Below are 25500 nucleotides of genomic sequence, written 5' to 3' on the forward strand. Positions count from 1 at the left end.
TTTAAAGCGCTTTGGAAATAAAGTGATGATGATGAACATTTCAACATTTTCTCTTGTTACATCCACAAACGGATGTATTTTATGTGATAGACACAAAGTAGCCCATAACTGTGAAGTGGAAAGAAAATAAAATTTTTGTATTTAGCCCTCCTGAGCCAATTCTTTTTTGAACCTTTAATTTTTGGCAATTACAAGTCTTTTGGGGGTAGTTCTCAACTGCTAAGTATCTACTTTTAAGATTTGGGCAGTGACTATAGATAAAAATTAGCGTATGGCTAAATCTGATACATTTACAGCAATGTTTATTAATGTACATTGTCCCTCCTATAAAAACAAAAAAACAAAAACAAAATAACAACAACGACAACACAAGCTCCACCCCAAATTCTCTTTGTGAAAATAGCTCTAGTGCAGTCAGATTGGAGGGACAGCGTCTGTGGAAAGCCATTTTCAAGTCTTGCCACAGATTCTCAATAGGATTTATTGGACTTTGGGCCAGTCTAACACAAATATGCTTGTAATATGCAACATTGTAGTTCTGACTGTAGGCTTGGTGTGGTTGTACTACTGGAAATTCTACTTTGTGCTTCTTGCCTGGACTGTCAGTTTAGGTGGATGACCATATCTTGGTAGGTTTGCTTTAATGGACTGCACAATGCTCTGCGAGATTCTCAAAGCTTGGAATACGTTTTTAAAACCTCCACAACTTCATCCCTGAACTGTGTGGTGTGTTACTTGGTCTTCATGATGCCATTTGCTATTAATTATTAGTTATTATTAATCTTTTTTTGGGGGGGGGTTCCCCCACAGCATGCCTTTTGTCCAGCCTTCCACACATCACCCCCATCCAGTTGCAGCAGATGGCTGCCCCTTCCTGAGTCTGGTTCTGTCAGAGGCTTCCTTCTGTTAAAAGGGAGTTTTTCCTTCCCACTGTTGCCAGGTGCTCGCTCATAGGGGATCATCAGATTGTTGGCTTTTGTCTGTATTATTGAAGGGTCTTTAACTTATAAAATAAAGAGCCTTGAGGCAACTGTTGTTGTGATTTGGTGCTATATAAATGAAAAACTGAATCAATTCTGAATTCTCAAACAAACCTTTGAGGCTGTCACAGAACAGCTGTATTTATACTGAGATTCAAGTATGACAGGTGGACTATTTACTAATCAGGTGACTTCTGAAGGCAACTGGTTGCACTGGATTTTATTTAGGGTTGTCTGAGTAAAGGGGGTTGAATACACCAGACTTTTTAGATTGTTATTTGGAAAAAGAAAATGAACACTATATAACATTTTCCTTCCAATTCACAAAGCCAATGCATCAGTATCACCTCTACTTGCAAGAGCAGGAATAATGTGGAGTCATAAGCCAATGCAGACATTTTATTAGTGGACCCCCAACACATGGTTGGTTCACACTGAACAAGTTAAGCACCCCCCCCTTACTTTACATTCAAGTGCCATCTTTTCGACATTAACACAAACACTGTAGAGCATTCACTCCCAACACAAATCTTAGTGAGCACAATAAAACCACTCTTACAAGGACAATGTATACTGCCCTCAGACATATGGTGTTACATACACCTCATCCAGCATCAATTCAAGATAAGGGGCCACATAGCCACTTTTGTGTATCGCCTTGGAAACCAAGCCGCCTGTATTTGCCTCGTTGACATCTGATGGGAGACAGATCTTTGTCAGAGTGTGTCAACATTCAGCTTCACGAGTCCAAAGCAAACAGCCTCAGGTCATCATGCAAACCGCAGTGACTGATGACATGGCTGTAGGGAAGTTAGCTGCCTGCTTATCAGACACACAAGTGCAAAGTACCCTGGCAAAGCAATGCAGATCCTGGAGGTAAGGACATCTCTGGTGAGAAAGGACACATGGAAAAACACCAAGGATACTAAGTTTAATGAGAGATGTAATATAAGACGAAAAAAAGACCAAAAAAATCCCCCACAAAAAACTCATTAACCTTGGTTGACAGAGTGAATAGGGAGGTAGATAATTACATCATTAATGTATCTTTGATGGTCAAAAAATTTCCAACTTCAATCAAAAATGTATCACCATTATAGTGAGTCATAGAGTGGTCCCCTGAACAACTAAAGTGTGGTCTGCCCAGGAAAAACTGAATCAGACCCACACACAGGACACACAACTGAAAGGGAAAAAATAAGGAAATGCCTGCTGAGTCCTTTCAAATACTTGTAGTTGGTATCCGCACTACAAAGTTGTTTTTTGGTTATTTTTGTTAGTTGTTTTTGTTGCCTCCCTCAAAGGTTTTACCCAGGGGAGAAAGAAAATCACCAGTAGTGTAATAAAATATTTTTAACTTAAAAATATAATTACAATAATAATACAATACAGAGTCATTAACGGGCAAGTGAACACCCTGTAAACTGAACCGTCTTAGTGCTGAGGTGCGTCTTTTCAGTCCAATGTTGAAAAACGGCTAGCAGAGAAAACTTGTGCTTTAAAAATTTTATTATTTAATAATTTTATTGTAGTACAGGCTGTCGTAAAGAGGCTGCAAGTAAGCCTAAATAGAAAGGACAAGCTCTGTTGTGTTAATTTTGTTTAAGGTTTAGGGCGATCGTGGCTCAAGAGTTGGCAGTTCGTCTTGTAATCGGAAGGTTGCCGGTTCGAACCCCGGCTTGGACAGTCTCGGTTGTTGTGTCCTTGGGCAAGACACTTCACCTACCGCCTACTGGTGATGGCCAGAGGGGCCGATGGCGCGATATGGCAGCCTCGCTTCTGTCAGTCTGCCCCAGGGCAGCTGTGGCTACAACTGTAGCTTGCCTCCACCAGTGTGTGAATGTGAGAGTGAATGAATAGTGCAAAGCGCTTTGAGGGTCTCGAAAAGTACTATATAAATGCAATCCATTATTATTATTATTATTATTATTATTATTATTCACCCATCCTGTACACAACCTCGTCTGCTGGCTGCCTTTCTTTCGTTCCACATTGAACAAGACAGTCAGGAATGAGAACATAAGTTACATTTGGAAAAGTCCTAATCCTTATATTTCTATATGCGGATGTCTGTATCGGTTTACACAATAAGCTACAAGTCTTCAAAAAGTAATCGTCATTTAGCCTTGAAAAAAAAAAAAAAAAAGTGTCCTCTGCTTTGACCCACATTAAACTGGAGGTATATGTCTAAACTGAAACAACCGACAGGTGCTTGTGCATCAGCTGTAAGGCATTCAGCACCAAGTCCATCTGGATGCATGCATTTACTAATCAGGAGTAAGCTTGAGAGCAGATACCTTTTAAATGAAAGTTGTGCTCCCAAGCTACCATTAGATATCAGATCAAGTAATCAGATCAGTGGCCATGACTTTCCCCCGTAAGCCTGGTTAGAAACACGGGTCCTGACAACCTAAGAGAAGAAAATCCTTCATTTGTATTTAAACAGAACTAATCCTGAGTTTCGGCAACAACCCCCAACAAAAACACTTCTGGAGACGTTACTGAAAACTGTCTCACGGCAGAGATTAGGGGTCTACTACATTAGAAGGTGAACGGTAACGGTACGTCAGAAAGCAACCTTAGGTTAAGGAAACTGAGAATAACTCTGGACGGACACACACACACACACATCCCCCCTCCCCCTCCAAACACCTTCGACGCTTATTCCCTTCTGATGCTGATGGTGGATCAAGGAGACCAGCGCTGCTGCAGGCCCGGATGTACTGTCTACATTGGCTGTCTCCCTCCCTTTACCCATCCCTGTTGCTTGTCATGTGTTTCTTTGGTGTATTAAGAGTTTTTTCATGTGCTATGTGCAGAGGTGTTTCTGTTCTCAAACTGATCTCCCTATTGAAGCTCAGTCTGGGGGGAGTTATTTTTTTTCTCCTTATCTTTCCTCATGTGGTGCATTTTGCATTGTTAGACCTGTCTGACCTGTCTTCCCCATGTGATGTTTTTGTGTAATGTATGTATGGTCGGAGGGTAAGATGGCGCCGCCATAGCGTGCAATAGGTCAGCAGCCTTAACATGAAATTTCCCACTCATGGGACTAATAAAGGTATCTTATCTTATCTTATACACCAGCCTTCATCCTTCAGCCCACCAACACTATGCTGATTATATATTGTACTAGTGGGCTGTATATAAATGCATATTGAGCTACCCTAAAGTTAAATAAACCTGTCACTGCTCTGTAGATGCCCAGCAAAATGATCCCAATCCTTTTGTGAAGGCCACATGTCACATGACCTCTGACTTAAAACTTCCTTCCTTGAGCTCATTTGTATAGCAAATGTCCTGTCCAATTTTCAAGCTGCCTATTGTTCCACACTAAGTGCTTTTACACAGTGTAAGCCACAGTTCTGACAGTCTGTAGTGGTTTGTTTAACATTGTTATTATTGTTTGAATTATATTAACAAGTGCAGTAATAAGACTCTACTTAATGCCAATTAAAGTAAATAAATTTAAATGAGAGTCTAATAATAATAATAATAATAATAATAATAATAATAAAGCTAGTTTGTGCAGATAATGCTATCAGTAAAGATGACATTATCTTCTGCCCAGCTTTAAACAGAGGACCTTTATAACTCAGTAACTTAAACAAATAGTGTGCACCTACAACACCCTAACCTTTATTGCACCCACTCCAGTCTTTCGAAACCTTAACAACCAGGAAACTTGGTGAGTAAAAGATAATCCTCAAATGTAAACACCATGTCAATGAAACCTGGACCCAAGCAAACAAAATAAAAACAGCATCTGCAAACAACACTCAGCCCATCCTTCTGTCACTTCGTTAGTCCTTTGTCACTGACAGACAGTGGGAGAAGCGGCAGCGCTGCTCTTGTTCAGGCCACCATAAAAGTCACCTCCAGGAAGTTTATGGGCGACAGATGCTCGTGTAAATGAGGCTTCCCCCCCTCTTCCATCTTCTCCTCAATCAAGGAAGGGGCTTTACGGTCACTGGCAGTGACCCAGAGTTAACCTCCTCGTGCGTTGCTAAGGAAACAGAAGAGTTGAGAAAAAGGGAGGAAGCCCAGGCACAAGGAGTTGAGCAGGAGTCAAGTCTGTCTTTTTATATATATAACTCTCTCTGTCTGCGTGCATCTCGATGGTGCAGTCTTTCTTCTAGGCATATCACACACACACACACACACACACACACACACACACAGTGCTGCTGTCTGCTCATGAACGTCAGCCTGAAGCCATTATTCACCGCGTCTGATCTGGCAGTCTGCAGTCGGCTTCAGCAGTCACAAGGAGGTCTTTCTTCTGACACAGCTGGCTTCCACCAATATGGTCAGTAGTCAGAATCCGTAGTCAAGAATGATTAATAGATGATCTCAAACCATCAGACTAGATGAAAAAAGGTTAATTAAAATCGCTTACTTCCCATCAATTTGAGACGCAGTTTGAGCGATCTCACCATTAGTCTGGAACAACTTGGACACAAATTAACAGCACACACACACAATCCTGTTCTGTGTTTTACAACCAAATCTAACACATCTTAATTCCTTCAGTACAGGAACTCAGACACCCCGAGCACAGTTATGCCATTACCACCAACAGCAGCTGGTTAACAAGATGGGAGGGAAAGCCAAGAGTGGAAAACAAGAGACAAGTGGTGCGAGTTAAAATCCACCTGCCTTGAAGAGGCCCAACAGGTGGCTGGTCTGCTTCCTGCCAAAAACTACATCATGAGGACATTCCAGACAAATCTGAGACAAGACCTCTTGAGAAACAGCAATTAGAGGGAGGATATAAGAAAATTCCCAAAGCACTGCAAACCTCTCAGAAGACAAAAGGGCAAAAAAAAGAATAAGAAAAAAAGCCAACTATAAATCTGTATGAGGGCAATAAAAGAGGGCTACTGGCAGCTCATGAGATGTGTGACTATTAAGGCCGTTAAAAGTAAGACACTGAAAGCACATCAATATTATTTTATCCTTTATTTTCTTACAATTTGGCTTAACCATTAAAAGTATGTCTATTCAGCCCGTATCAGCATGGTGTCTCAGTGGTTATCAATGTTGCCTCATAGCTAAAAGTTCAAATACAGGCAGGACCCTTCTGTGTAGAGTTAACTCACTTATAAAGAAGAGAGAAAATAAATATCACAAAACAACAATCTGTTCAAGTGAATAAACACAAAATTACATTACAGTTCGTGCAACTTTGTAACGGAGGTATTTAATTTTCATGTCCGCAACATGTATTTTGTTTAGAATAGACAAAGTGTGGACAGGTAGCTGTTGCGGTCAAGACAGCAGAGCTTGAAACCTTCTAAAATGACAAATAAAGTGTATGACTTGAACTTGGGTCCCTGGTGTGAGTGCTGAAACCTATACACTAAACACCAATAGTTTTTAAGTGTTAATGATTTAAACTTTTCTAGATCTAAACATATTTAGTAAGGCTGACATCACCACAAAAGGCATGATACTGCACTTTAACTGATGAATTTACAGTAGGTAATGACTAGGTCACATGTGTGACACCACTGGAGTGGAGTTAACATTATGCCTGTACGGGATTTCTTTGGGAGTTCCACTCTCTGCCACAATACCAAAAAAAAACACACATGCTGCCTATTTTGGCCTAGGACACTCAAAAAACTTTCACTTCCTGGTAAAAACCCAGGCTAAAAATTGCTCCTTTCTTTTAAATACCCCTGGATAGTTTTGTCAGAATAAAAGTCAAATAGGGGTATTCTCAAGCAGGTTCTAGAGTTGTAAGAGCCAACTTTTTTCCATTGATTACTAAAATCATTTATGGATGTACATCTGTAATGGTCATAGTAGGTAATGTCCTCAGAACATTTTCTGAGAATTTCTCAAGTCTGTTCCACCCACATCCTCTTGAATTGTGTCAACACATAACAATGCAAAATGACTGTTTTCATTCACTGCTCCACAAGACATGCATTGCAGCCCTCATTGAGAAAAAAAAAAAAAAAAAAAAAAAAAGGGGGGGGGGGGGGAAGGAATTAGGTGCCAGTGAAGAAAATACATCAGCTGTTGACATGAGTCACACTCTAAACAGACTTACCTAGAGTCTCCTTTTCCAAGGTTACCTCCTGCAGGATGGAGGATCGTCTGGTTTTTCACCATTTCCACAACACATTTAGTGTTTAATTCCTTTTCTGTGGATCAGAAAACACAAAGTGTTATTACTAAACGACTGAAGCTCAAAACCTCACACATCCCAGTCAATGCAACCATTCACAAGCAAACATAATATTTGGACCCAGAATCCTTAGTGTTATATACATGGCTGACACCAAGTAACTTTTACTAACACGGCTCTGATAGCCACGTCCTCCCTGCATAACAAGCAGGAGTTAAACTGCATTAGATATTAGCCGTAATTTCCTGTGGAACAAACGTTATGTTTAAACAATTGTGTGTGCAGAAAAGCAATCACAGACTCAGAAAAAAATGACCTTTTACTTTAGAGTAAGCATTTGGCTAATCAATACCCTGGTTATTTTGGGCACACAAACACATACAGAACTAAGGACGTTCCATTCTGACCGTGGCCTGTTCGTGCAGTGACGTAACACTTGGCCTTCAGACCACCCACTGCCCACTTCCAACTCAGCATGTCTGTCGGGAGACAGACACTCGCTCTATTTTTAAGATTAGACTTAAAATATTTGATAAAGGCTATACTTAAATCTAGATCAGATGACACACTACAGTAAAAGTGGGTCGATTCTTGGCGTTTGATTGTCTCGCTATTACTGTAAGATCCATAACTTTATAATATAAAACAACTTGAGGGGACTTGTTATGATTTGACACTATATAGATTAAATTAAAAGCATGCATAAGGACTGATCTTGATGCCTTTTTCATTTATAAAAAAGAAAAAGAAAAGCTAGCTGTAAAAGTAACCAAACTGGAAAATAACAATAAATAATTGAGACTGGTATGTCTCTCCATTCATCTGCCGTCCTTAGGAGACCTAATAATAGTTGTCTGCATACTCGCATGGTAGGTGCTGCCAGCATATCCTGGGCTTCCAACATCTGACAGAACTGCTTGTTTATTTGAATTAAAAAAAAAAAAAAACATGTACTCATAGGAGAATATAACATTAGAGTCACTGGAATAAAAAAAAAAAAAAAAAAAAAAAAAAAAATCACCAGTGTGTACAATTATACATTATTACTACTATAGTTAAGACTGTGGTTACATGCCACAAAATACTGAATAAACATAATTAGTCAGTTTGTTATAAATGAATGTTTAATCATAATAATAACACAGCTACATACCACATCAATAGGATGTCTTTCTGTGTCAGCGGGGAAGCATATTTGTTAAGACCATAAATATATGGCTGGGAATTGTGTTCTCCCTGGTAACGATATCCTCTTTAAAGTATCATAAAATTACCCTGTGATCAGAGGTCACAATGGGGTTCCTTAAAATGCAAATCAGTATTTGCTCAAGGTCATTTTTATTGATAATAAATACCATCCTTCCACCACCACATGACCTTGTTCAGGCCATGTGTACATATGCATGATAGAGTAGCAGTTTTATTACATTGTTGCTGTGCAAATTACCACCATATTCAGTAAATACTTCAGCCAAATCTTTAGATATGGGCTGTTAAGACTTTTTATTAAACAAACAGTATATGAAATAGACGACTGTCAATAACCTCTCAACTGTGCAGTAGGCTTGCAAGAACATGTAGGGATGTTTCGATCATCAGCAAATGTGTTAGGACAGGAAAAACAGTTTGTGGTTTCAATTCCTTTCTGCAACAAGAACTGTCTAAAGCAGCGTTACAGAAGTGCTGTTTCTTCAGTCGTTTCTTTTTTTTTTGTAACCAAGTCATGACTGCTGGTATAATCAACAAGTCAGGGTGACGCATACACTCGCTCACCATGTGCCAAATCATAGCTTCACAACCAACAATTCAATATCACTATGAGAGGAGTGCAACAATATCTCCCAAATTCCATAAAATAATTTTTGAACCACAGTTGCACAATTAATCCACTTGATTGGATCACAAAGCAATAAGCTTGCTTATTCTAATCCATTTCTAGGTAAATTGGTACCTGAATGACCTTTAAACATTAATTAATTTCACAGAATTAAAAGCTGGGAGGGTAAGACAGTTTGAGAATATTTATAACCCTAGTGCACAGAAGACATTAGTAGCCTTTCTCATGGTTTGGTGACCAAGTATGAAAAGTTAGCTTTATTGTTAAATAAAGCAATAAAACAAGCTTTAGCAAAGGGCATTTCCAATTGCTGTGTAGCTGGTGAATAGGTTGTATGTGGTTTTACATGCTGAATTATTAGCATAGCTGCCTTTGCCTAACAAACAAGATGCAAATAGTCACTTTATCTAGCTGGTACAATTTCTTACATACAATACAAATGGGAATCCCAATGTGTGTAGTTGTACATCTCCAGGCTTTTCTGGCTCAAGCGGACAGGGTTATGGACGCGAGCATGATTGGACCACATACAGTTGTGGTCCAAGGCACATAGGCACAAGAAGGCTGTATTGCTCGACTTAAAAGAAGTCAGCGCATTTTACAGAATTTTTTGTTAATTTGACAAATAACATGTACTTTATGCTTGAGCAAAATCAGTCTAACTTACAAAGATGTTCAAAATCAAAGGTCTTGTGATTTTCCATGGGTGGAAGGGCAAAACTTGTCTGGTCGGCACCAAAGTTTACTGTATGCTGGAAAAACTGACGTCCGATGGGGAGGCCAAGTGTGGTCATTCAAATTAGAAATATTATGTATTTTAAGCTGAACTGTCTGCTTTGTGGAGCTTGCACTACTGTTTCAGGCATGAGGGTAGAGCCATGGAAACTTAATGTCAAAGGTCAGAGAACCTGAATCACGCTCCAATTCTTCTGCTGTCAAGGGCAGTACAAAGCAAAAAAAAGGAAAGCAAGAAAAAACGGCAGGTTGATTCAACAGAGAGCCCATAACAGACAGAAAGAGCAAACGTTAAACAAGGGGGCTGACACAGACATACAGCTTTTAGAATGCAAACTTTCTGTTCTACTTTTTCCTTCTGTTGCTGCAGCCTACATTACCCATGTGCCCCATGTGCAGCAGCTGTACTTTCTGCTCAGCAGAGAGGAAAGTGTGATGTAGCATGGTTGAGAGGATAAATGTACCCATTGTTATCTGCCTCTGGTTGCTCCATAACCAGCTCCCACTTTCCACTGGCCTTCCCTGGGCTACCGGTGCTGAGGTTTGGCACCACAGCACTGACATCAGCCAGGAAGCTGATTGGCCGCGGTGTTGCCGTTGCTACGCCTGAGGTTGCTCTGTTCTTCGAAGTCCACAGCCATGGGAACATGGAGGATTATGCAACGTTAGCAAATACTCATTCAGACTCACTCCCTTCCTGCCTTTGTCCAGCTAGGCAGCTACACCACCTCTCCTCCTCAACCTGGGATACATGGGGACAGTGGCCTTGGGTTAAAGGGGCCTGCTTATTATTTCAGACTCTGAATCACCACACCAGCTAGGGAAAGCTGAGAGGAAAGTGCTCTCCCTTAACTACCATGACTGTTTCCAGAAACAGCTGTGTGATGGTGGAGAACAGAGTAAGAGCTGTGGCTGAACAGATCAAAGGTGCGAATGTGTGAACTGGAAAACCACACAGAGCAATTTTTCTGAGATCTGAGAGGATTTGTGAGTGCACTTCTCCTGGAGTGACTCTTGCCCACTGCTTTTTATGAAATCAAAAAAATACTACTTGAATGCTGGTAGATGTGGACAGAAACTCCATTCAGACAGAGAAACCATCAAAAAGGCCCTTATGGAAACGTGGCACTGCCAGTTCCAAACCTATTCCCACTGCATTTAGCAAACTCTCAATTTTCCTGCCTGTTCCTTTTTTTGCCAAAAATAATAATTGGTTCAACTTGCTGGAAGATAGAGGATGCATACAGGAACTGGTTTATGTACAACATTAACTAACTACTAGACCTGGATGCTGGCTTTGATCTAGTTTTAAATCTGCTTCTGAAAGTTGCTTTTAGTGGTTTGAAAATATAACCCCATTTGAGTATAGTGAACTCATTGTTATGCTCAAGAAACGAATTTGAGATCATTTAAGCTTTATGACCTGGCATATTACATTATCCAGCTGGAAGCAGCCACAACCACCAGTCTGAACCATTAACATGACTCGGGATGGAGCCATGCTTCCATGTTCATGTTGTGTATGCCAAATTATGAGCCTACCATGCAAATGTCACCACAAACATCAAGTCTCATCAGACCAGGGAATCTTTTTCCAATCTTCTGCTGTCTTGGCTGGCTGATTAGTTATTTATGTTAACCACCAACTGAACAGGTGTATCTAAAGTGGCTGTGGCTGATGGGCATGTTGTTAAAGTTCAAGGAAATCCACTGAATTAAAATTCACTTTGTTAAGTGTAACAAATTCACAAGTCTACAAGCAGTCATGTAAAGTAACTGTGACTTTAGAAACTATGTTTGTTTTTCCATTCTCAGCAAAATGCTGCACAAGCCTTTATTATTTATGGAATCAATAATAAGAGCATTAAAGAATGTGCTCCAAGTATCAATAAAATCCCCTCATAGATATCAGCTGTACCCGTTAGGTCAGATATCACACTGAAAAGGGATAACTGAATGAGGACAAACTGAAGAAATCTAAGACAAAACAGGACAAATGAACTTCAAGTAAATTCCCATCACTCCCTGTCAACTACCTTGCAGCTGTTGGTGAAAAACTGGACTTTTTAAAGTGGAAAACTTACTTCTAATTTTACAGAGAGCCATCAGTGAAGAAAAAAAAAAATCATCTTTCTCCCTGCAGAGTTTACTCTACATCAGAGTTCACAGTGAGATCAGTGTGGTGATCCACTGCCTTGATCTTGTGACCGACATCTCCAGTTCAAATGAGGGGGAGGACACACGTGATTCATTTTGCCGGTTGTTGGTCAACCACTCTACCTCAGCAGCTTTCCTCTTTCTCCTCCTTTTATGGGACACATGGTATCCCACGGCACAAACACAAATTGGAAATTGACCAGGAAATGTCATCTGTGTCTTCCTTCCTGCAGTGCAGGGAAAAAAACAAAAAAAATCTGGAATGCATTTGACCGGCGCATTCGAGCATGCACAAAAGATTTGTGCAATACTGTGCTTTTGTTATCTGGGCTTTTCTAAAATTAGAGATGTAACAAGATGTAGATGTTAAGATGTTAGCAGCCCAGGAGAGACAGTGAGAGATGCAAAGACAAAAGCCTAAATTTCTGCTCCAACATCATTAGGTCAGCCTACTTGGGTTGTTTACATTAAATGAACCAAAAACATGCCTCCTCAGCATGTGACAGTTGAAGCCAAAAAGCTACGGACATCTGTATCAGCCAGTAAAGGAGACAAAGCGTCTAGACTTCCAAACAGTAGATCTTCACACAGCAGCTCAGCTTTAAATCTGGCTGGATGGCAGGCAGCCATCAGGGAAGCCCTATGGCAGCACTGTACAAACATGTGCCATCCAGCTCATTTCAGTAATGGGTGCTAATCTCTGACTGCCATCCTACTCCTAAGGGGGAAAAAAAAACAAAAAACAAAAAAAAAACAGAAAAGGGGAACAGTTAAGTCAGCCCAGGTTCCTGTGAATAATCCATACAGCATAAAAGTGTGAGACTGCCAACATGACATTACTGTATGTCAAGAAGAACTAGGAATCATGTGCAGTGTCAGTGTTTTAATTTCTCTGCACAAGCAATCATGCTGTATGTGTACAGATGATGTCAAAAGCCCTCCTTTTAGAGAACATGTGTTGCAGCTGAAAAAGACTCAGGTGGCACACAGAGATGCATTCAGGATTCTGATGAAGCCTCAAAGACACAAGTGCACACCAAATGTTTGAAATTGATGTGTCAGCCAACTGATTCTACCCACTCTTTCTAGAAACACTGGAGCAACTGATTATATCTCTGGGATGGACAACAATGTGAGAAATGAAATAAAAGTTTTTTGTATGGATATCAACCCCAGTCATAGCAGACTGAAGCCACCCTCTCACCTCTCCTGTTCATGGGCCGTACACGAACAGCCACCTTGACATTGGAGTCGTCCAGGCTCGGCTCCCCCATGCTGTCTCTTTACCCGGGGAGGGAAAGCAGCGCTTGTCCAAAATAAATCCGCCTTTCAGCTGAACAATCATCCAAAACTCGGGAAATGCTCCGCTAGCCGGACTCTGGGCCGGCTAGCCTCTCTCAGCTTTGCTCCACAGACCAGGCATGTCCACGGGAAAAAACAAAAAGCCTGGGTGAAATCCTGCAGGAAGACAGCCACCTCCACTACCACCACCGCCGCTGCTGCTTATTTTCTTCTTCTGTTCATATTCCAGGCTAATTTAAATCCGCCGGGGCGTGGAGGCTGGAAGAGGAAGGAGAAATGTAAATCAAGCAAGATATTACAGTAGCTGGGGTTTGTGACTGAGCAAACATATGCTATCTCCAAAGCCAGAAAAAAGGGGGGCTAACCAGCTAATTTGCCAGGCAAACTGAAGGGGAGCAGCGGCAGGAAAAGAGCAAGTTTTGAATCTTTCCTACCATTTTACTCCATAACATGCCAAAACAACACCCAGTCTAAGAGCTACACACCTAATGGAATTCATCCCAGATGTGACACCGTTAACCTGTCAGTAAAAGCGAAATGATCCGATGAGAACTGCCTGCCGATGATATGCAGCTTCCCAACGGAATCCGCTGTCCTCCCTTTGCGTCGAGTTGCAAACACCGAGCAGCATCCGCCCTTCCGCTTAATTATTTTCCCTTCATAATAAAAGCCCCGAAGTGTTGTTCTATCCCGCCGCTATCAAACATCGACTAAGTACACTGAATTATCTTAAAATAACGAACTGACAGTAAAGGTCAAATAAGGAAAAATACCAAACACATTGACAACTAAATTTCAGCTGCTTCAGTTTACGCCTGCTTTCATGATTTTATACCAATTACCTTTACGTATAAACTTTACAAACTCATTTTAGTTGCGCCGGATTTTAACAAATTCATCAGTGGGCTTCAATTTAATTTTATTCATCATTTAAAGTTCATTCCTCGCTCAGCCATCAGTACGTCATCAAAACGCCCAGCCGGGTCCGTTAACAGCACGCTAGCCACACAACAAGCTCCCTTCTTAAGATACTAACTTGTGACTTTAAACTATAACCAGCGTGAATACAGCAGATACCAGCAAATGCCACAATCTTTTAGATAAATTGTTGACAAAAAAAAGTACTTTTTACCAAAACTGTTCAATACCCCGGCCACTCAGTCAGTCACGCGACACTTCCGGTGATCACCGTCAAGTTAAACGCAGCATACGGAATACTTCCGATATTTTTTTTTTCCAAAATATAACACGACAACTCCTTTTGACACTCATTGCAATTTCGGGTCATGTTCCTAAGTCACATCATAACATAACGTTACAAAATCAAATTCTAAATTCAGGCGCGACAAATAAACAAAGCAAAATCAATAAATACAGTTAACATTTAAGAGCTAACACAGAAAGCAATGTCTTCAAATATTAGCTATGCAGTACAGTTAATAATTTTACAGTTGTACCCAAATATCAGTGTAGCGATCAGCTTTTCTGTAAGAACCTGCTCAATAGATGGCCTGTCCAAACACTGAGCAAACAGCACTTCATAATTAATAACCTTAATGAGAAATAATTCGGTGGTAATTATCTGAGTACGTCCGTGGAAAATACTGAACAGGCAGAACCAGTAACAAGTAACAAATTTCATCAACGTGAATAGTTTATATTAGATATACAGAAAGGCCTATGCATATTATTAGTGTGTAATGCCTCAAGAAAAAAATCTGCAAAAAAGAAAAAACAAAAAAACGAGGTTGATTGACTATTAATTTTAAAAACTTATAACGGAAGTCAGTTCACATCCTTAAATGAACAAAGGACTGTCAGTTTTGATTTTGAACGTGCTGGAAGATTCCTGACACCTAGTGGCCACAGGTGGAGCTGCAAGCAAAAAAAGGACGCCTGAACTGTTGGTAATAATAATTTGCGTCAAATTATTATTACCAATTTTTAAAAAGTCAAAAGTATATTAACAACAGCTATTTGTTTATTCATGACACCATAGTTTAATTACTGTACAATGATATGCATAATATGACACTACATTACATCATCCTGTAAGTGAATAATTTCATTTTTACATTCGGTCTGTGAAACTGAAAGGATAAAGTTGAAACCTTTGATCCAGAGACATCATAAGGCACTTAAATTAATACTGAATCTGAGGGAGAAATGTGGAACAGCAAAGATAGTGGTAGCAATATAACTTAGAGTGGGGGTGATTGTGTGTCCCCATTCTGTTTGGGATCACACTATTACAGAATGGTCATTTGAACATGGCTGCCAAAGGGTGAGATGTGTTTATAAAAAGAACTTTGGTTGATCTGCTTCCACTGTGGCTGCTAGGAAGTTTCTGGAGTTGAATCTAGGTGGAGCTAAAGTTTGCAAAATGAGATAAAGGACATCGGCTATAGTGAGGACTGTAAAAGACTTTTAAATACAATTCTGGATTTCAGCCTTCCTAAGAACAATCATTTTACTTTTTGGAAAGAAAGCCGTATCTTCATATGTTCTTCCAACCAAATTTCTCACAATGTGTCTGCCTTATAATATATTTTAAAAGTAGCTTAAGATGGCTCAGTCTTCATGCCTTTTAATGACAAAAACAAACAAGAAAACAACAACAAAAAAACAACAATAAAAAGTGAAGTCTGGGGTTTCATTTCTTGTTTATGGTCGTTCAACATAAATCAGTGGTGTATGGTTCAGACCACTAGAGGATGCCCTGCCTCAAGATGTGGCAGCACTAAAGGTGAGGCACTGGAGAACAGACAAGACCTTGCTGAGCTGATTTTATGGTTTCTTTTGTCTCTACTAACTCTAACTTTGTATGAGAAAAATTTTTAAATTATATGACCTTCACAATCAGAATAAGCTAACAAGATCTGTCGGTCTGCAGCTATCAGAAGGTCAGAGTAAATGCAAAATTGTAAGTAGCAATACTGACAATTTTTACTAGGACAACCATCATCTGTTGTCGTTACTAGCATCTCAAAGACTTTTCTTTTTTCCTTGTTGTTAATGCCTCATAGAATACATGTACCACGGTGCTGAAGGAAACACACACCTAAAGCATCGCTAAAAATGACATTTAGAAATGAAATCTGTGAAAAAGATGCTGTGCTAAATGGAGATTATGTAACTCCAATGCTGAGTTCTCAAAGATTGTGAATTACCAGGTGACTCTTTCAGCCAACTACCTGTCAAATGTAAGTAAGTGCACGGAAGTGACAGGACCTCCAACTTGTCTTATGCTCTGATGAAGGCCATGAGGCTGAAATGTTATATTGATTGACAACCACTATGATCATTTTGACACTTGTAACACTTTAATCATAATGAAATAAATCAGATGTACAGGAAACATTTTATTACACCAACTATTTTACCATAAAACTCAGCAAAGCCAAAGTTGTGTGATCAGACTGGTAAAATGGGAAACTTGCTGAAGGGCATTTATATGACCTTCTGATGATGATCTCCTCTCTCCCCTCTTTCTCATTAGCTGCCTGAGGTTTCATTATGTTTTATAAATCATATGAATGCTAACACAACAATGAACACAAATTGATACGAAAAGGTTGTTTTGCTTTTTTTTTATTTTAAGTTTTTTTTTTATCCTATTTTTTGTCTGTTATTGATTTTTGTATGGCTTTGGTATTTTTGTGTCTCTTCTCTGTTTTTCTCAAGTCATATTTTGTCTGCATAACCATCTTAATTGCTAGTTGTTTGATCATTCGGCTTTATTTGTTGTGTTTTTATCACTGTGGTAATTTTGTGTCTCTTTTTAATTTTTTTTTATTGTCTTTGGCAATTTTGTGTTTCTTTTTTCCTTTTCTTGTGTCTCATCATTGTCTAATCTTTTGTAGTTGTTTTGCGCTTCTTTGTAATTGTTAATGTTATGGTGGTCTCTTTATGTCCATTTGTAATTGTTTTGCTTCACTGTCTCATCATTTTGTATCTCTCTGCAGTTTTTTCTGAATCCCTCTGTCATCATTTAATTGACTCTCCAATAACATGCTAGCCCAGGAAGCATGCGTTACACAGAATTCATTGTGACCTTTTATAATTGTGATGCATAATAGAAAATCAATTGATAAATAAGTATAAGAAAACACAGGACTTATTGTTTATTATTCTCAGTTAAAAGGCGTGCGTATGTTTCATTTTTAGCACTCTGCTCCACTATTCCATCCGTTCACTTTGCCACTCATATGACGTATGTGTCTACATAAATGCTAAGCAGGAGTGACTGAGTAGATGTCAAATGATTACCGAAACAAACCCCTCCTCTTATACGTAAGAGAACTGGAAATAGCAGACACAAGAAACAGAAGAGGTGGGAGTCAGAGGAGAAGAGGAGACAAGGATGGACAAGGACAAGGACCCTACTTAATGTCCTACCCGTCTGTTTACTTATTTACTTACTTATTTTACAGAAAGAAACTAAGAGGGCCAAGAATGATTAAGACCACTAAGGGGTTTTCTTAGGCAAAGGGCAGGAGTTTTAAAGAATATTAAAACACTCCTACTGTGTACATTTTTCAGTTCAAATCAACACCTTCCATTTAGGGCAATGAGGAATGAAAGGTCAGGGGTCAGCTGACTTCCTGTCAGCTGGGAAGAGACCACAGAGAAAAATAATTCACATTTTATAACTGAGTTTTCAGAGGTTTGTTTGGTTATTTCTACTGCTGGTTCTTCAATAAAGAAAAGGCTCTTAAGGCAAGCTAGTCAAAGTTCACAGCAGAAATTTTGGCTGCATACTGTATGTAGTTTTTGAGCTTTCCTGTCTCCCTTGAAATTTACTTATAAGCTTCCTTTGTGTTTTGTGTTGTCTCACTTCTTTTAGCATTTACTGTAGTTATAACCTTTTTCTGTAAACCCGGTACAAATTGACAGAGTTATTAAGGGCAAAACGTTAACTATAACATCAAAGATGCCATGTTATCAACTCTGAAACTGTCGGCTACACAGTCACACTCCTGTTTTAACCTAAACGCAAGCTTTTTCACAGTAATCTTGTTTCTTTTATTGCTGAGAACGATATGAATGTCTCAACTTACTTTCACACCAGTCTGTCATATATCACCAAAAACAAACGCTACAGAAGAAGTCAGCCGCCTATCATCAACAGGAAGTACAGTATCATCTTGGGACTACAGATATTAGATTGATACATTTGTGTCCTGCATTAATTCACTGTGTGAGGTCGATTTTGTCAAACTGTTTCATTGTTTCTTCTCCCAGCTTTAGGTGAAATCTCTTGAAATGTCCAAAGCAACCTGAAAAGGATGATGGACATCTGTAGGAAATGATGCTTTCACCAGTGTTTCTTTGGCTTTGTGTGTGTGTGTGCCTGGGTAAACATGAGCGTGGTGATTTGAGTGATAAGAGAGGAGGGTGGAGGGGGAAGGACTGACTCCTTATCTGTTCCTTTGTTAAGATGACATGATTACAGTAATTGTTCCGGCCACTAATCAGGCCAGTGCAGGAGATGGTTTGTGTGTGTGTTTGTTTGTATGTTCCTGCTTTGTGTGTGTTTTCATTGTGCGTGATGATTAGTTGAGAGATGGGTGTTGGAAATTCTCACAAGCATACCTGTTGTATTATGGCGTACACAATAGGTATTCGAGGAACCTGATTGGGTCATGATTTCCAATTGTGCAATAACAATAAATAAAGTAGTTTTTGTACATTTAAGGGTACACCAGTATCAGGTATTTTTATTCTTATGCTTTGTACCTTATTGGGAGCTGAATTGTGGTGAAAACTGTTCTTTTATTTATGTTTTAAAAAAGCTCCTTTTTTTGTTTTTTAACGTTAAAATTTTTTTCAAATGGTTCATGAATTAGTCCAAGTGTGCTTGGCCTACACTCCAAAAAATGGGTGGTTGTTACATTTACAAGACTCTTAACAAGTAATTTGAACAAAAATAATTTCGTGTTTCTATGGTGAACGTAATTAAATCATGTAGGATCTGCATGAAATTAAACAACTTATCTTTATTTATTCTTGTTGAGATTACATGATACAATGTAGCAAGAGTGGTTAGAGTGGTTGCCTGGACTCGTGAGAGTCCAAGATCACGTGAGATTTCAAACCACAGCAGAATCACTGGGGATATAAGAGGCAGAAAAGCATACACATGTGTATACTATTGCTATTTATTATGGTTTAACCTGCCAAAGATGAGGTTAAACCACAAACAATCCTTGATAAAGACAAGAGGATGGTTGGAGTGACAACTATGTGAAAGTTGTTATAAATCTATTAAAGTTTTATGTTAACCAGACTTTATTGAAAACTCAAAAAAAAAAAAGAACTCTTTAAATGAACTTAAAATAATAATGGAAAGGATTTCCACATTAATAAATGGCTTTCTATTAGCATTAAGTATTTTTATTGGACTAACGTAATTTGCATGGGTTGGATCAGCTCCAACTCAAATACATTAAGTTGAAATAACAGAGCTGCATAATGCTAAAATTAAGCAATTTAATTGTATGGAAATCCGTTCCATGATTTTTTTTAATGTTCATTCAAAAGTTATTTTTTGAGTGTAGTGTTCTGATATAGCACCTCAGAATCAAGAAGAAACAGTTCACCTGATGTGCCTTTTACTGCTTGGGAACATACAGTTACCAGCCACTTTGTTAGGTACACCTGCTCTGTTGTTTGTTAACACAAATATTTAAGCAGCCAATCACATGTCAGGAACCCAGTGCATTTACGGAGATATTTTCTTGGCACAAACTGGGCTTCTTAGTACCAACTGATCATTTAAATACCACAGCCCACCTGAGTAGCCCGAGTATTGTTGGTGATCAAGCCCATCCTCTGATGACCTCAGTGCACCCATCTTCTGATGGCTGCAGGATAACCTGCCATGTCAAAAAGTACAAATCATCTCAAACTCGTTTGTTAAACATGACAGTGAACCCAGTGTCCTCAAATGGCCTCTCACAGTCACAAATTCTCAGTATGATAGAGGAACTTTTGGATCAGGTGGAACGGGAGATTTGCATCATAAATGTGGAGTCAACAAGTCAGCAGCAATCATGTTAATATGGATCAAAATATCTGAGGAATGTTTCAAGCATCTTATTGCATCTATGCCACAAATAAATAAGGCAGGTCTGAAAGCAATTGAAGGTTCAACCCTGCACATCGGTGTATATAGGATTGTACCTAATATAACACTGGTGGGGTTGTTGTCTTCATTTAGATGCACTGCTCTGGCCTACAGCTCCCATAGAGAGACACCCTGTTTTAAATGCTTTTAGATTTTAGTCGGTTGCTTAGGTTGCTCATGGGCATGGTGATAGTTGTTACTAAAAATCAGGAGGGCATTACACATTCTTTCTCCCTGTGCAGGGTGTGATAATGTGATGTATTAAATGGTTCACATACTCTGGACATTAACCAGTAATCCTTGTTTCCTGGGCTGTCTGCAGCAGACATCTAGCACTCGCAGCAGGTTACAGGAGCCAGCTGGTGATTGGAGTGCTGCTGGGTTGAATTCCCAAAAGAATCCGGGAAGTCCAGGCGGGATAGAGACATCATTGGGTGGTGCTACCCTCCAGCAGTGAACCACACACATGAGCACGCACTCTCTTCAGAGCTTTTGTTAAATGATGTTTCACATTGAAAACTGTTTGTACTTTTTAGCCCCGAGGCGATCTCTAGACTCACTCAATTAAGGCCGAAATAAAGGCTGTGTGAGACTCTTGCTGCGTCAAAAACCACTCCCTCGTTAAAGTGCACTGCGTTTATCGATTTTATTTCAGTGTCTGGATCATTTATGTGTCAGTCATCCGCTATATAATGCCTTAAAAATTAAACTATTAAAAATCAAGTCATGTCCTACTTTCTTTGAATGCTATACGGTCCTCAAAAATGACAGCACCAATTTTCAGTGATAATGAATGATAAATTTGCTAGAAGACTGTTTAGTGTGGTTATAAAGAAAGTAAGAATAGATGAAAAGGAATAATTTTGGATATAGCCATGTACACTATGTGGTCAGTGTTGATAAATGTCTGAATCATCTGACATTTTGGTTAACTCCATTCAGTGAACTAGTGAGAGTGGATTATATAGAGAATATAGCATATAGAGAGTGAACGAGCGGATGGTCTCAGACGTCCTTACATAAAGGGCTTTAAGTCCACATTATTCTGACACAAACCAGTTTTGGCTGTCACTCCCAAGCTCAGGAAGCTCAGGAAGAGCATTCAGTGACGTTTAACATCCGGACACGACCTGACCTGGAGTATGTCCATCTGCAGACAGTCACGACCTGAGAGATGTGATGTCAGTTACACGTGGCAGTGCATCAGAGCCTCCCACACTTTGCAAACCCACACCAAAAGACTCTAGCCAACCAAAACTTAATAGGATCTCAATGGTCGCTTAATATAATTGTCTTTATTGCCTCTGTGGAGGCCACGGTGGATGGTAGGGATGCAGTTATTGCTGGATGTGACCTAATGGGTGGGGTGGGTAGAGGTATGAAGCTAAAAGCCGAGTTCTGGCAGGAGACATCAGAGATTGCACTTTATGGCCTTGGTGGCGGGGATCCATGGCAGAAGATGGCCGTCCATTACAGTGAGCTCTATTAGGTTAATGACTTTAGCGGTTTTATGGGCATGAGCTCATTACTTAGACAGGCCAATCTAATCATCAGCCGCACCAATGACCATGGACATAGCAAACTGGTTTGTGGGTAAAAATGGACCCGAGGGTGTTCCCTGTACAGCCTGGGAGATATTGTGGTTTCTGTGTTGTAGCTCTAGCCATAATTAAGTTGATTCACCTGTACATTCATACATACATCCTGTACTGCATTGTACTTGTATGAGGCTTTATAATATCTTTGATACCTGCATTCTAATTTTGATCAACTCAGAACCAGATTAAGCTACCCAATAGTTTTATTCCAATACACTGAGGTCAGTAAGTATTTGGGCGCTTTGGGGTCCTTAGGGACTAGTAAAGCGCTCTACAAATACAGGCCATTTACCATTTACAAATTAAGCAGATAAAAGATCTCCAATTAATTTCAAGTGTTGAATTTGTGTTTTGTTGTTGTTCGCTGGGAATCTTAAAGTTCCAAGGGGATGTCAATGCAAGTGAAGTAGGCCATCATTTGGCTGGAAAACATAAATAAATGAATAAATAAATATGAGAAATAGTAAATCCTCTAGGAGTTCCCAAATCAGCAGTCTGGTACCGCCTTAAAACAAATGAATGCACTGGCCAGCTCAGCAACACAGAAAGACCTGAAAGGAATTTCTTTCTTTGGTTCATCTTGCCAAATGAAAAAAGCTGGCAATGAGGTAAGTACGGCATTGCCAAAGTCTACATTTAAGACAAAGAAATAAGATATTGGTCAACAGCCAAGTCAGTCACCTGATCTCTAACCAACAAAAGATGCTTATGAGTTACTGGAGACCCACAAAGAAGCAGCAACTGAAGGTGGCCACAGTAAAAAGCATCAGTACAGCATTTAGTGGTGTTGCTGAGCCCTGGGCTTCAGGCAGCCTTTAACTGTAAATGATTTTCATCCAAGTATTAAATTTTTTTTATTTTTTATTTTACAATTATTTCAGTCTAAATATAAATTTGCATTCAATTTGCATTTTAGACAATTCAAAAACATAATGGAAAAAAAAAACAGTTGGTTTATATGCACTGGCTTTGCGGGCCTTTTGGATGTATACATGTCTATAATTGTGAGTGGATGTGTTTTGCGTAGATGCCCATGAACAGGCAGGCAGACAGTGATGAAAAACAGCAGCAGTATCATGATCAGCTCTTCCTGCATTGACTCATCAGGCCGATGCTTCCTGGGTCTGCAGTGTTCAATAGGGAGCTGCAGGAGTTTGTTTGGTTCATCTCACACATCAACCACTGACAGGGTTATTTTAAACCCACGGTTTGATGGTACACAGTGGTCTAGAAGTTACAGAACAGGCATGTGGTGGTCAGGGTAGGAGCAGAGCGTCACAGCAACTGATTTAATCTAGAACCACATAAAGTGGGTCATTTAGCGCTTTGGCAACTTGCATTAAAAAGTAATTAATAAATGTAATTGGCAGAATGTTCTGTTGTTTCTTAGGCTGCAGCCTGTTGTTCTGTCCAGCTGATGCCATAGAAATGTGGCGGCTTGACAAATTATGCTAATGCATCAGTATCAAAAACTGCAGTTGATTGAATGGTGGCAAGAGGTGTCACGGTTGACGCTGGCCAACCGTGGGGATGTGAGGAAGGAGGACCCAAATGCTGGACTCTGTGTGCTTAGCAATGCGTTTATTTACAGTGAAATGGAAAATAACAATAAATCCTCACTGCGTTTCCGACTCCCGTGACGTGTCCTCTTCCCAGTGTCAGTGTTCCTTGTCCCTGCTCCTCAGTGTCTGAGCACCCCGTGCTCGCTGACTTCTCGTCTCCACGCTTCTCCTGTGGGAGATAACAAACAGGCAGCCGTAAGACACACACAATGCGGCAGACTAACCGTACTGACTGGCCAAGAGACTAACGTGAAGTCACGCAATGATCCAGCGTTGGAGAGAGCTCCACTGCACTCTTAAGTTGTAGACCAGGTGCTCTCAGAAACACCGGCATCCACACACACACACACACACACACACACACACACACACACACACACACACACACACACACACACACACACACACACACACACACACTTGCAAGCAGGGAGAACGAGGGACAGCACTCCAAAAACACACATGTCCATAACTGCTCAGGGACCCTGGGTCGCTCAGACCCAGGGTCCCTGACAAGAGGCTAGTTCTGGAATCGAGTCCATCACCACTTCCATGTTAAAATTATTAACTTTAGAGCCAAAAAACAAGCAAGAAAACAAACAAAACCTTTTTGCAACCATATACAAAAAAAGCTCAATAAGGATGACGTTTGTTTGGTGTTTTTTGAGTCAGTTACCTTTTTTCAGAGCTTAAAGTTATAAATCATTAGGGGGATGTCAGCTGTGAACGATGGCTGTGGTGATTGTCTATCAAACTTCACCTCAGCACAATCACGACTGAGCCGGACCTCTCACTTGTGTTTGTTGTGTTTATAGCTTTTACCTGGAGTTATGTGACAAACTATTAAGACTGCTGTGAGGTTAATTTCACTAGCAGTCCATCCAAAAAAGTCTGCTTTATACAGTTCAGGGTCATAGGGAGCTGAAACCCATACCAGTGGTCATAGGTCAAGAGGTAGGGTACACCATCGGCAGGTCACCAGTATAAAGCTTCGATCCTACTCTGTTGCGGACATGGACACAAACAGCGAGACGTGGAGATTAAGTAGTCTTTCCCCTTATACTTATTTGAAGTTTCTTTTAAGCCCATTGCCTAGATGATGTGTCTGTATCTTCACAATAACAGCCAGACATGCAAACATCTGCACAGATATTTGCCCTCATGTAATGATGAAATTTATGCCACTCACATCCAAGAGGAATCACAAATGACAATAAAAGATTAACACACAAAAAGAAAGACAGCGTTCACAGTCACATTTAGACATTTGTTTAATTTGTAGTTAAAAAACCACACGTCTTTGGACTGTAGAAGTAAACCAAACATGCACGGAACAAAGCCCCCAGCTGGTTGATGAATTTAAATCAGTGACCTTAAAGCTGTGAGTGAAAAGTGCTAACCTCTACATCACTGTGCATCCTATTTCTAGCATTTACAGTTTCACTTTTTTTGCATTCTATTTCCCACAAATTATGCGCATGTGCATGCAGCTCATGGATTCTACTTTGCAATTCAAATAGTCAAATAGTCACTTTTGAAAGAAAAAAATGAACATGCTGATGGCTAAAACGCTAACACTGAGGCTTTAAAACGAGTCCATGAACCAGTGGGTGATACCATGTTGTCTACATTAATCTTTCATATACTTGACTTGCTGTCACATGTAAATTTATAAATATTTCAGCAGTAACTTCATATTGTGGAACATATGCGCAGTATTTGAAGGCTGCGTGAGTTTGAACAGCATAAGCAAAGACGTTTACAGTACTGTTGTAACGTTTATAGTAATTTGACTGATTTGTCACTGTTAGTTTAAGGGCAGTAGTCATTAATATGAATTTATCGATAATGTTGTCTTCATGTATTACTTGCTAAATTTCACTTTTATACTCTAGTGAGAAGTTGGAAAGCCACAACATCTCATACAACATTTTCTATAATGAGGCAGTTACAGCTGGCTAAAAACACAAAGAGATTTTTTGTCAGTTTTCTTGATTGTGTATCTAACTTTGGGTTGCGGGGGATGGCGCCTTGATGAGCTGTCACAGGGAAAGAGAATGGGCA

The 25500-nt window shown here is 39.8% G+C and overlaps 1 protein-coding gene across 7 annotated transcripts in view; it reads right to left on the bottom strand.

Moving 5' to 3' along the window:
• Positions 1–14397, bottom strand: part of kif13ba (kinesin family member 13Ba) — a 50542-nt gene extending 36145 nt beyond the window's left edge. For 2 of the 7 annotated variants that reach the window (XM_040010890.1, XM_040010889.1), the window contains exons 1-3: positions 13633–13958; positions 13050–13405; positions 7039–7132 (exon numbers count right to left, since the gene is read on the bottom strand). In XM_040010890.1, coding sequence (XP_039866824.1) covers positions 7039–7132; positions 13050–13119 — 164 coding nt within the window. In that variant the 5' untranslated portion in view covers positions 13120–13405; positions 13633–13958. Of the gene's footprint in view, positions 1–7038; positions 7133–13049; positions 13406–13512; positions 13960–14279 lie in introns of those variants that run through there. The other 5 variants (XM_040010888.1, XM_040010884.1, XM_040010887.1 and 2 more) reach the window with 5 other exon arrangements.
• Positions 14398–25500: the final 11103 nt, after the last annotated feature.

Source organism: Simochromis diagramma, unplaced genomic scaffold (genome assembly GCF_900408965.1).
Source record: "Simochromis diagramma unplaced genomic scaffold, fSimDia1.1 OVJJ01000603.1, whole genome shotgun sequence".
NCBI classification, from domain to species: Eukaryota; Metazoa; Chordata; class Actinopteri; order Cichliformes; family Cichlidae; genus Simochromis; species Simochromis diagramma.